The following is a 13,754-nucleotide window of genomic DNA, read 5'->3' as shown; positions in this document are numbered from 1 at the left end:
ATTGCTTTCTGTATGTTGCTGTAGCGGAAAAAAAAAAAAAAAAAAAAAAGTCCCCTCGGGGATTAATAAAGTAACTACCTAACCTAACCTAATGAGTGTTTTCTGGGAGGACACAGGCATGTTTGGCACCGCCTACCGCCTGTCAGACAGCGCTCAGGGCTCCCCCCCCCTCCCTCCCCTCTCAGCCCTTGTAGCTATGGAAACTCGTCCATGGCAACATCCACCAGTCTGCTCTGCCCCCATCCTCAAACCTTTCAGGAGGTGCCGAGTGTGTGCAGCTGCAACCGACTAATGATACGCTGCAAGATGGCGATTGCGCGACTCGTGGCTTGTTTTATTCTGTACAGCAGCCTCGGTGAGTTGTTTCCCCCTTTTTTGGGTTTGGTTTTTTTTGGTTTCCCGCCCCCCCCACTCCCTCAAAGCCGTTACAGAAAACCTAACGAGGTGCCGTTAAATCCGAGCCGTGACGGAAAGCTGTCGGTGCTAACGTTGGAGCAGACGTTAGCTTCCCCGCAAACAGGCTGAGGGTGTCGGGGAGGAGGAGGAGGAGGGAGCTGTGGTGTTTTAACGGAGGGTTTAACTGTCGGGGAGAGGTGTTTTTTTGTTTTGTTTTGTGTGTGTGTGTGTGTTTTTTTAAAAAACACCGTAGCAGACGTTACATCGGAGCCGGAGTTGTGAGAGTCACGTTTTGAATTCACCGTCTGCTAAACGTTTCAGCGGCGCTTCGTAGAAAGCCTCGACATGAGCTAGCTCATGTCTTTGCTTATTTTCTCAGGAAATGTTCTGGAATAAAAAAAACAAAAAAAAACAAAGCGATACTTACTTCAGAGTAAAAAAAAAAAAGAAAGTGCAGCTGTCATGACCTGTGAGGGTTATCAGACGTGCAGGCCTTGGATTTACTCTGTGTGCAAACACACGCTTTAAAAGCACTCGGCTTAAGTTGTGCGTCTCTGACAGTCAAATCCAAAGTACAGATAACCAGCTGGAATCCCCATATTAGTTCAAATTGACCTCTCCTGATCACGTGGTAAATCATCATCATGATGATGATGATGATGATGAGTGGGGTTGTTATTAGGGAGGCAGGTGGATCAGCTGAGCTTGCGTGATGAAGATGTTTGGCCACAACAGCTGGAGATTTGGGCTGACGTGATGCACCAGACTGTCCGGTGAACCCTTGACCTCGGCGGTCATCTCTTGACGGGCAGAGCTTCATTTGTTGTGCTCTGAAACTCACCTCACGGTATCGATGCAGAGTAAACTAATACCGCAAGCTCACAACAGCAGAAGCAGGAGAAATTGTGAAAAATGAAGGTGTTCAGACTTCGCGTCACCGCTTTTAGGCTCGAATGATGAACGTGAAGGAGAATTAGCTTTGTTTAATTGGAACATTAAGCTGAATTGTTGTGTTTGTAGTATTATATCTATATATTCACATTTTCCCCTTTATGTAGCTTGAAGTCATGTTATTCCCGTACAGAAAAAAAACCAAACATGTTTCCCATGTTTTCTACATATGGCAATCACATGTATGACACATGTTAACGCCACTTTGCAATATATCATAAAATGGGGAACATTGTGTGGGAAAGTTATCACATGGGAATTTACATGGGCTTCACACGTTACACCATGTTTCACCATGCAAAACACAAGTTTCACATGTGCACGATCGAATGTGTCACATGAGTTTTTGCGCATGTGACATTCATTTGTTTTTTTTCTGCAAGGGATTCCACACCGACAGTATGAGGTAATATGATGTTACTGCAACTAATAATTGTTTTCTTGCTCATTATTTTTGCGATTGTTGAATACTTTTTTTTCATTTAAAAAATCTTAGAAAACTTTGAAAAATTATTGTGATTATTATTTCTCACAGAGAATTTATATGGTCCAAAAACCTTAATATATTCAGTTTACAATCATACATGACAAAAAAAAAAAAAAAAAAAAAAAAAAAAAAAAAAAGGCAGCAAATAATGTTTAAAAGTGTTTAAAAAGATTGTCTTTGCAGACTGATTATCAACTCAAAATTCTATGAAAGTGAAATAATCCCACTTTAGACTCGATGTTCTTGAATAAATGATAAAAGCTGTTGATAAATACTAATAGTTTGGTGTCATGTGTCCGTGCAGCCTGGTTTCTCACCAGGACAACAACACTGCAGAGCTCAAATGTGCTGAAGCTTCATTTTGTCTCTGTTTTTTTTTTTTTTTTTTTTCTACACCCGTGTCATATAACAGTATGAAAAAACAAAGCACAGTTCACGGGTCCCTTTTCTTACATTTCCCACACGCTCTTGTGACACCACGACTGCCTCCGCTGGAGCGATCGTTCTTATTTACTCGGCCGCGCCGGTATGCTGTGAATCCCAGTGGTCCTCGCTCCATCCCTCCGCCTTCATCATGTTTGCAGCGACAGCACTGGAATGTCTGGGAAAAAGCTTTTTATAGACGCACTGGATCAACAACTTTTTGTTGCAGTGACGAGGTGCTTGTTTTCATATTTAGCGCATAAGAGGATTGCAGAATGTGGCTATTTAAAAGGAGCACGTTTCCCCCCCAGAACGGGCTATAGACCTACTTTGCTTAAGCGTTACCATAACAGAGGGATTAACAAGGAGCCGGTGTTTGCTTTCCAGCAAGCGCAGACATTATTTGAATAATTCCGAAATATTGTCTTCTCCTCAGCCTACGTTGTCACATGGGCGACGGAGCATTGTTGTCTGAATGCTTTTATAGCTCGCATCAGTAATTAGTTACACATTGTTTCGTTAATAGACTGTGGTTATTCTTTCCCACGGCCCACATTTGGTTTTGTTTGTGAAAAGATGAGACGAACCTCAAATAAGGTCACGGTAACGCTTCTTCGCCTGCTGGTGGAATTGGTGCATTTACATCAGGTTTTGGTTCCGCTGCAACCGCAGCATCTGCTTTTAATGCAAATAAGAAGGGCTGGAAATTGTTTACCGTGTTTGTTTTCTGTCCAAGTGGACATTTGGGGAGGTGACGTGCAGCAGAGGTCATCTCCAAGGACCTTCTGTCAGTGTTATGAAACCGGATGTACTCCTGCAAATCTTCTCTGTTAACTTGGAATAACACATTACACACACCGTGATGTTGAAACAGGGAGTGTGCTGGGTGATTGCAGCAAATTTAATTAAAAGAGAAATATGTGAAAGAGCTGTAGCTGTTATTTTGTTCCTGAGAACCAGCTCCTCTCCGAACCAGTTCACGGAGCAGCGTTAAAGCCCAGCGTACGTCTGGGGGGTGGGGAGCATTTGTTGGATGTCTCTAAGGATGTCCAGTCACAGCGGGGGGCGGTAAAAATAGCCCTTCCATTTCCAGGGTGGGAAAAGTCAGCAGCAGAGACGGAAGCCGAGACCTGGGAGTCGGATCTCATCAGCGTCCGCAGCTGCGCTCGTAGAACCGGACGCTCCGGCAGGATCCGCGTTTTCACCGTATTTCTTTTTTCAGGCCGGAGCGTCGGCTATACGCTCGCTCCCTCCGGCTCAGGGTCACACCGTAACGTCTCAGGGTCACCCGCAAACGCCTCGGGGAAACAGAAGGGAGGGACGTCTCGTCGTATTCGACGGCTGCTCCGATGGTTATTATTATTGTCTAATCAACTGCAACCCTTCATCCCGCCCCCACCGGGAGCGGGCAGGCCTTCATTAATCAGCGTGGGTGCTGTTGGTTTCATGTGCGCCCAGCAATTACTGCGTGTGGAAGTGGCACAGACACAAATTGTTGAGTATAGTGTATCAGTGGAAGGCAGAAACACCACAAAGAATCATTGGCACACGCTGAACTGTAATTTTCACATTTTCCTAATTTGTTGCCCCCCCACACACACACACACCCTCAGACTCACTTATTTTCTGCTTAAATTGGCATTCTGCTGGCCGAACATGGTACAACTTGTGAATTGATGCCTGTTGCCATTTAAATGTGACATTTAGAAAATAACACTGATTGCTGTAAGGAGCTCACTCGAGCAGGGAACTTAAAAATAAATGCATCTCATGTGTTGTGTTTATGCCAGAGGGAAACCGAGACGGTTGATTAAGTGCAGTTCAAATGTAAGCACATTCCCACTGTTACGTTAGTTTTCTGCCTCTGACTTGATTTGTTTCGGGATGACGATTAATTATTTATTTGTAAACTTCAGCATCAATTAGTGTCACAATTTAGCGAAGAAGCTTTTCCAACCAAACCTGAAAGAATACATTAAAGAATAATCATATTTTTTTTTTAGGGTGTTTGGCTTTAAAACAACAGTGTTGTAGCTAAGTGGGAAAAACTGCACAACCCTTCAAACACATCTTTTCTTTGCTTTAAAAGCACTTTGGCCCAAATACTTCACGAGATTTGTTGGGAGAAATGGATGCTCTCTGCTCTAATGGGTGACACATCATTGACCAATTCCTGCTCTCCCTCAGAGGCGTATCGTCATCCAAACACAGAGGTTCAGAGAGCTAGTGATGCAGACACTCACATTCAAGCGTGGACTTTGGTTTTGGGCAGAAATCAAGCATCCCCACCCGCCCTCTGTCTGGTCTTTGGTACCGGGACAGTTTCCAGCATCAGTCGTTGAAAGTGAAAACTCCCGTTTTCATATCAGGTTAAATAATTTAAAACCCTCTTCACTAACGTCAATAAAATACCTTATTGCAGGATTTGGTTTTGGTGGAGAAACAAAATTTAGTTTGAAGACTTGAACAAGAAAAAGTTCCTTGAATTGATTATGCATCCTCGTGTAGAACAGATTTTATGTAATCTAAAATGGTTTTTTTTTAGCTACTCCTTTTTCTCAAATTTTTATCTTTGTGTATTATTGACACGTTGTGTACTTAAGTTATTTGTACTTTATTCTTTTTCCTTCTCACCCTCAAGTTAAAATGGGAACGTCATGTAACCGTGCTTTACAGGAGGATATGTACCAGCTTTGTTCCAAATGAAGATTTTGAAACAATTTTTTTAAAGTCCCTTGTTGTACTGCAGTTCTGAAGAATGTAGTCTTATCTGGACTTGTAGCCTGTTTCCAAAACTTTTGGCCTTCAGTCCTGGTCTTCACTAACTCAAACTGTTTGACTTGAGGCCAAACAATCCAGCTGCATTCTCGTAAAACTGGACGCAATCACCCTCAAACAAAAACCAAAACACTTGAACGTCATTCTGGGTTTCATTTGGGTCACTGTCCGAATATTTCATTCACTTCTGTCTTAATCTTTTTATCGCGGCAACTTCAGATTTAGAACTTATTGTCTCCCACTGATGATTTGTCACCACCCAAATTATTTTGTTAAGTACTGAAGTCAGAGTATTTGTATTGGGAGTTTATTCTATTCCAAAACCGGTGCTGTTGGCTGCACGTGTTTGATAAACTTAAATGTTTTGGCCCGGGGCATCAGTCTTCTCAAATAGAAAGGGAGGGTAATTAATTAGATGTGTTCACCCTAAATCAGGTCCCTCTAATCTGCTGTTTATTAGGCAGCATGCCCGCTTCATAATGTCTGCTAATGAAAAAGCGTGTGTGTTGTGTGTTGTTGTGTGTGTGTGGTAAATCATGGTTACTCAGCATTTAGAGTCTGTTTTCCTTCTTCCTCCACAGGCCACATTCCATCATCACTTGGGGTAATCCTCCGAACCATGGACAAGATTGTGTGGGCAAATGAGTTTGAGCGTAAGTAGCTGCAACATCCGTCTCTAACCTATTAAACCAAAGCACCTTTTCCTCTTGCTGATTTGGGCTCCGTCTCTCACGCACTCTCCTGTTTTTTTTTTTTGTCTCCCCTAGCCATCGAGCTGACCTGTTTAATAGAGTCCATCTCAACAAACAACCCGAGGATTGAATGGAAAAAGATAAAACATGGCGTCCCCAGTTACGTGTACTTTCAGAACAGAATAGCAGGTAAACCTCTCGGAAACTCTCTTTGTGAAAAACCCCACCAGCCAGTAGACCACAGCGTTTGAAAGTGCCGTCTCCGGACTGAGAGCTCAGCTGAATGAACAGTACCTTGAAAGAACTTGGCTGTGAATCCTGTTTTTGAACTGTGAAGTCACGCTATGTGTTTGAATGGGCAATTGTAAAGTGGGTTTTATGTGGGGTTTTTTTTTCTTCTCTTCTCTCTAAAAGGGGACTTGGAGCACAGAGCTCAGCTCAGAGAGCCGGCCAACATTCTGATCTACAACACCACTCGATCAGACACCGCCGAGTACCGCTGCGAGGTGGCCGCCATCGACGATCAGAGGGACTTTGACGAGATACTTATTAGTCTGGCAGTGAGAGGTGAGCAGACGCTGTGTTGTGGTGCCACATCACTGACTTGCCTGTGACTGACTAAGATTTACTGCACACCTGTTTTTACATATGTTTAAGACAGACTCCACCTCAGAGATCTGAGATTCAGCTGCTTGTCTTTGTTTTTACGTCGACATTCTTAATTACTCTCTAACTGATGAATGAAAAGATCAATACTGCTGTCATATTTATCCCTCAAATATGAAGCAACAGCCAACGGTGGTCGTCGCTGTGTGGTTGCCAGAGTGGTTTAACAGCCAGCCCTGCAGCCTCTGAATTCACCCTCCAGTCTCAGGAAACACAACATTTCAGAAAAGACTCAAACCTTTGTTTATTTCTTGAAATAAATTATACAAATGGAGGGGAATACCCGGGGCCTGCGATGATGTTGTAAGTATTTAATTATTTAAAAAGAGGGCAGCAGTTAATGTGACTTTAAGTAGGAAGGGAAGGCCTGGGACACACCGCCCAGCCTGCATGCCGTGCGTGGCGGCTACCTCGCTGTACTGCTGCGGCTCATTCATGTGCCTGCAGGGGGGCTGCTACTGCCAGCCATATCTTTCAACATAGAGCTTTCCTTGGATGATGACCATCAGTAATCGAATGTTTGAGGTCCAACAAGTGAAGAGTTGTAACCCAAAAGCAGTAATGTGGTTTTAGTTCACCGTCGTAAAGAGCAAGACACAGACAGACAGACAGACAGAGAGCACCTGGAAAATACTGCACTTCCCCTGTTAAATGACTGATATAATAAAAACTATTACATACTAATTGATATTGCTTTTGCTTGAAACGCGTAATGCGTAAAAAAGCAAGGAAGATGCTGAACTCCAGGTGACACACTGCAGCAGTGAGCTCTAACTTGTTAACATGAGAACTAAAATTAAAATCAAAAGATGTTCTGTGACTGCAACGCACATGCAGGCAGCATGTCCCGATGGTAAACCTAAAGGTCTGCTGCACCTCAGGTTTGCCTCATCACGGTTAGTAGGAAACTTTTTACATAAGGAAGCCCAATGTTGCCAGGAGCAAACACTGCAGCAGACACTGCAGCAGACACTGGAGCAGACACTGCAGCAGACACTGGAGCAGACACTGGAGGAGACACTGGAGGAGACACTGGAGGAGACACTGCAGCAGCCACTGGAGCAGCCACTGGAGGAGGCACTGGAGGAGACACTGGAGGAGACACTGGAGGAGGCACTGGAGGAGACACTGGAGGAGACACTGGAAGAGACACTGGAGCAGACACTGGAGCAGACACTGTCCTGCACACACAGAAACCCAGAAGATGGAGGTCCCGCAGTGTTCACTGGATGTTGCATAAACAGACCACACACATGACCACAGACAATCGGTGTCAGGTAGGTTTGATACAGGTCCATCCAGTTACAGTGATATCAGTCCTCCAACTCCAAACAAAAAAAAGTAAAAAAAAACCACATTTCCTTTTAAAGTCAGACTAATTTATGACAAAATGGAAAAATCTAAAGTTTCTGGAGAAACGCCACGTTATTGTCGCTGAAACAATACGTTTTGGTCCTTTAGAAGTAGTAACAGTAGTCGGATGTGTCATTAACCTGCTGTAGATTGATGACTCTGTGTCTGTGTGCAGTGAAACCTGTCGTCCCACGGTGCAGCGTGCCGGAGGCCGTCACAGTCGGCACATCGACGGAGCTGCGATGTCTGGAGAACGAGGGCTTTCCCGCTCCTCAGTACCGCTGGTTCCACAACAGCGAGGAGCTTCCCCAGGATCCCAAAAACAACCCCAAGTTCGTCAACTCCTCCTACAGCATCAACGCCGACACCGGAGGCCTGGTAAGAAAGACGGAGGGATTTATAACTTCTTCACTTTGGATAGCTATCAGTCAATATTCATTATTACTAAATTATTAGAAATCAACATCCTCTCCTTGGCTGAATGTTCTGTTTGTGCATGGGAGTCTGTTGGTGTCAATCATGATTTATGTTATGTAAATGTGAGCAGCTTAATCTGAATAAAACCTTAACCACCATATGACTAACAGCAGGATTAATCCCTGCGTATAAAGATAGCCAGCAAGGAGGCTTAACCAAAGAACTGACATATGAAAGGAGGATCATGTTGCAGGCAAAGCCAACGGACATGTTTACGGTTTGCCTTAAAGACAGTAACCAGGTCGAAGTTTGATACTGAGAAGAAATACATAAATATGATCAAATGTCACGACACGTCATAAGGTTTATTTACAGCCTGACTTTGGCATTTTGATGTCAATCCAGCTGCGTGTCACCGCGATGAAGATTTTTTTTTCAACATGTCTCTGCAGAAATTTCGAAGGGTGAGGAAGGAGGATGCGGGGGAGTACTACTGCCTGGCAAAGAATGACGCAGGACACGCACACTGCTCCCCGCAAAACATGGAAGTCTGTGAGTGACAACAAACAGAACAATGAAAGTGCTGGCTGCTCTGCTCTATGATCTGAATATGATTTTTCAGGGTGAAGTCCAGGACAAAAAAAGACACGTCCTTTGTTCCTCGAAGAATTCGGCTGCCGAACAAGCTCCGATCAGACAGTCGAGATTTCTTGAACGTCAAATCAAATCAAATCAAATTTATTGTCATTTCACCAAACATCTCAGTGCAAGACAGAATGAGAGAGCATTTCTGAGATTACGGTGCAGTAGTAATAATAAATAAGACTCATCACATAAAACATAAATACAGCACACTAGTCCTTGAGCCTGCAGACCTAAGATATAAGTAGAGCTTTTAAAAATAGTTGGAGTTCCAAATGCTTAACTACAATAAAAAACATAGGAGTTTTCAGCCATGAAATGGAAGGAATGAGTCAAATGTAACAAATAGATTATTCAGGTGCAATGCAGTCTGCAAATCTGCAATTTATATGCAATTTAAGATGCTGATAGTTTGATTGTTCAGCAGATTGCTCAGAATGTGTGCTTTATGTCTTATTGATATCCCAAATGATGCCTTTTATGATGTTTTGATTGATTATGTGTTGTTGTGTGTGGTTATTGTTGTGAAAAGCAAATTCCCCCTTTGGGCAATGAAGGTTTCATTCATTCATACAGATATACATTGTTTTCTCTGCACAAAATCCCTGTTTCATAATATAGTATGTTTAAGATGTCAAAATGAATGACTGTTTTCCATCCGTGATAATCAATCAATCAATCAATCCAACTTTATTTATGGAGCACTTTTCGTACATTTTGGTGCAGTTCAAGAGTGTGTTACAGATGATTGACAGGCCAATAATAAGACTGTATACCAGAAAAATAAAATAAATTTGGGAACAAATTCAAAACATGATTAAAAGGGAAATAAGATGATTTATAAACCACTTTGAGACCAATACACGCAAGACAATAGAAATAAAAGAAATGTAGAAGATAGATTAAAAGGTAAAACGACAATAAGACATTAAATAGAGTGAGATAAGAACTAGAAACTAAAAACGAGTACAGAAATAACAACAATGCATTAAAAAGATAAAAGTTACAGTTAATCAGAAGCTCGGATAAAACGATGGAATATGGAATAGGTAAGAGGAATTAAAAGTATGTAAGAGCAGCTAAACGGATGATAATTGGTAGGAAAGTGTGGAGGACATGCATAAAGAAAAGCAAATAGATAAAAAGACACTTATAAGAGAAGTTATAATAAAATTAAGATATGTCTAAAATCCATTAAAAGCAAGGCTGAAGAGGAGGGGTTTTTAATTTAAGTTTAAAAAGTTCGACACTTTCGGCATCTCCGATGAAAAGATATCAGAGAAAGTGTATTTATATGAAGCTGTCTGACTTTTGATTACTGAATATAAAATCCTTCTCCTGACACGAACTGAGCTGTTAATCAAGTTAGGATTTCAGCACCATAAAGACTAAACGTAAACACAATATACAAAAGCTAAAATGTTAATGTTCTACTACCGGAAGTCACAGCATAGATATGTTTCAGGCAACCGACCCGTGTTCGGGTTTCCTCTTTGTGTCCCCTCGCAGACGACGTCGACGTCCTCGGGATCACCCTCAAGTCGTTTGGCGCCGGCGTCATCATCTTCTGTTTGACTGCTTGGACCTATCACTGCTTCAGACACGGATGCTTCCACAAGAAAAGTCACAATGAACCTGAGTGAGTAAAACCTGCAGCTACGAAGGAGGTCAGAGGGATCCTTCATTCTGTGTGTTATATTTTTGTCTTTCTTCTTGTTTATTTCAGCTACAACTGGCCAGCACAGACTAATGCTGTTGACTACGGTGATGCAGATGAGGTAAACAAAACTGCAAAGCACACATATCATTTATTGCCTGAATTACCGTAAACAGTGGCGGCTGGTGATGCAATCAAACTGAAGCCGGATTTCAGATAAGCCAAAAAAAGAAAATGTGAAAACAACACAACACACTAATGTTGCCTAATCACTAGCCAGAGGCACTTCTTGAAATAACATAAATTTGACCCTCTTCTCCTTCTGGCCTCCCAATTTCTCAAAGACTTTCTGGTTAAAGTCAGTCATCTCAGTCAACATCTTCTTTTCCACTGACAGCATGGCCAGTGTGTCCCAGTCGGTGGAGATTGTGTGTAGCTCCCCCGATGTGTGCACACAGCTAGTGTCTGTTAGAAGCCTTCATCAGCATTTACTCCGATGATACTCGTACTCGTCAAAACCTACACTATCCGTACCGGATACTCGGTTCAGCTGAGTACTCGTCTCATCGTTGTCGTTCCACTGCCGGTCAGATAGAAAGAAGCAGGAGTCACCGTGTGATTACGTCATGGCGGATGTGAGGCAAACCTGAAAGACGCCATCGAAAGTTATCCAATCACATTAGATAAAGAAACGTAAAACAATACCGATTCGCTGCCAGTTAAAGAGGGAGGGCCTGAAACAACCAATGGAAGAGCATCCTCAGGTTCTGTGGTTGACAGACGTTGAATGACTTCATTAACTGTCTTTTGTAGATGTATTTACACAGAAATGAACGAAATACAATTTGCAAACAGTTTTTATTAACTGCTCACAGACAGACTACCAGGTGCATTTTACCAGCAAACTATTATTATATAATTAATTTATGTTTCACATGTTAAGGTAGTATTTTTTTTTCTCTCACCGTTGGAGGGGGCGGGGCCCCAAATTTACAAACCGCCACTGACTATAAACAAAATAAAGGTTCTTTGAACTCATTTTCTACATCCTGTTTCTCACAGGGTCATTTCCGCCACAAGTCTTCATTCATCATTTGACAGCTGACACGGAGGAGAAGACAAAAACAAACACCGTCAAGGTTATCAAGCAACAATGACGCACCAGTTGGGAAAGTTTGAGGTGTAACATGGCACATTACTCTTGATGCACATCAAAATTAAAATCAACCAACTTGCCAAAGTAATTTTAACATCTTGTGGCACTGTTTTCTGTCACAGAATTTATAAAAAAAATTTCTCTAAAGATTGGTTTTTGTTCTTACACCTTATTTATTAATTTATTTTACTCATTTTCCAGCAAAATTTTATCCTACAGTAAAAACCATTTCAAATCTGTGTAATTTGATATTTGGCCCACAACATGTGTGTCATCACAACAGAAACTGTAAGCTACATTCCTTCACGGTTTTTTGGATGAATCCTCTTTTATAACTCCTGAATTTTTTACAGTGTACACTGAAATTATTTTACAAAACTCCTCCACTTTATCTTTGTTCATAAGATAACATGTTCTTGGTTTGTTTCACATGCAGAGGAGTCGACACTTGTTTTTGTATATACTGTAGTTATACAGGCAATAAGTAGCCGACTGCAAAAGGCTGATCAGCTCAGATTCATAAGGCACAATTTATCAGCCTTTTATTATATTTAAAGTACAGACGATAACAAATATGTACAAGATTAAACCTTGAATTTGAATATCATATATCCCACTATGCTGCAGAGTCAAAATGTACTATAAAGGTGGTGAAGTATGATTTTTTAGAGTGCTGTTTCTGTTTATAAGTGACCTTTTGTGCTTTACTAATTATTTTATGAGTATTGGACATATTGTCCAGTTTTGGACTCCGTGTTAAATGTACATACTTGCATACATTTTTCGATCTCTTCATTTTAACGCGTGGCACTCCATACCTTATTGTAAATACTGCAATAAACGGTTTGTTGGGAATAAATTCACAGTATTCACTGTTTGGTGTGTATCTGCAGTGTTGAGCCTGTCTGTAACAACAGTGTGTCATTTCAGACATTAGTGTCAATGATTTGTGTAACAACTCAGGAACTGTTGTAAACTGTCCACTGTTCATTTGATATTAATGCTCTATGTTCATGTTATTTTGTTACTATTAAATACATTTGAACTGTACTTGTTTTTGGGACCGAAATGTTTTGTTGTGAGAATGTATGCGTAAAATAATTTTTAGAATAATTAACTATACCGAGGGAAATAATGGTGAAAACATTCATTTATAAAAACATAATGAGGTTTCTCTGCAGTGAAGGAAAAACGACACAAAAACTTTTCAACCAAATCTCGATGTCGACAATTTTTTAAAGACAGGCTTCTCTCTTGATGTAAAGAAGGCCAGGTTTAACACATTTTTGCACAGTTATTGCAGCCTGAAGCATTTTGTTAAAAACACGTCTCACTTTATGGTGAAATAATTATTTAGACACTTGTATAGTAAAGATACTACATTAGAAAGTCATGCTTTCAAAAGTGCACTGCAGTAAAACACACGTATAACCAGAACAATTGACCTATATGTATCAGTAAATGTCAGCAGCATTTTAATGTTCATATTAATGTACAGAAAGATATTTAATATCACTGCAGACCCCCTTGAAAACATGTATATCTACTATCCAAAGAATGTCTGCGGCTATTTTGGTCACATTTGAATGAATATTTGTGGACGGTGGAGTTATAGATTGCAGTGAGCCAAATATTTGTCACAATGCTAATAAATTCCTGGGAAGATTGGTGGTGCAGTGATTAGCACTGTTGCCTTTCAGTTGGAGGATAAAGCCCCTCCTTTCCATGACTTTTTTTTTTCATAAATATGTACATAATTTATGTATATAACATGTTGTCCAAATTATGAAGAAAAAAAAAAAAGTCATACTTTAACAAAAAGTGACCCAAAAGTCATTTTTGGTGTGGCGCACATGTCCACCGAACTTCGTGCATGTAGGTAAATGTAGCTGCCGGGGCATCTCTTTAGGGGGCGCTAGCGAGCCATTTGGCCACGCCCACTCGCGACTCCACTAAAATATGCAATTTGTCGCCGGGAGAGACGCGTGTACCAACCTTCAGGAGTTTTTGAGTATGTTAAAGCCGCTAAAAATGCAGTTGTTTACGGAGAATAATAATAATAATAATAATAATAATAATAATAATAATGATAATCGCGTGAATAACAACAGTGCTTTCGTTTTTTTTTTTTTTTTT

At 41.2% G+C, this 13,754-nt stretch overlaps 1 protein-coding gene across 1 annotated transcript; it reads left to right on the top strand.

The window, feature by feature from the left end:
- Positions 1-236: 236 nt before the first annotated feature.
- Positions 237-12,668, top strand: jam3a (junctional adhesion molecule 3a). Its single transcript, XM_069148356.1, has 9 exons — positions 237-355; positions 5,617-5,688; positions 5,803-5,916; positions 6,142-6,294; positions 7,922-8,124; positions 8,616-8,715; positions 10,315-10,444; positions 10,532-10,583; positions 11,525-12,668. Exons 1-9 carry the CDS (start codon positions 292-294, stop codon positions 11,558-11,560), a joined length of 924 nt encoding a protein of 307 aa, XP_069004457.1. The 5' UTR covers positions 237-291; the 3' UTR covers positions 11,561-12,668.
- The last annotated feature ends 1,086 nt before the right edge of the window (positions 12,669-13,754 follow it).

Source organism: Embiotoca jacksoni, unplaced genomic scaffold, assembly GCF_022577435.1.
Source record: "Embiotoca jacksoni isolate LCO1_2020_lvr unplaced genomic scaffold, fEmbJac1.0.p SCAF_14, whole genome shotgun sequence".
In the NCBI taxonomy this organism is placed as follows: Eukaryota; Metazoa; Chordata; class Actinopteri; family Embiotocidae; genus Embiotoca; species Embiotoca jacksoni.
Note: the sequence above shows the minus strand (reverse complement) of the source record. Positions and strands in the feature narration are given on the sequence as shown.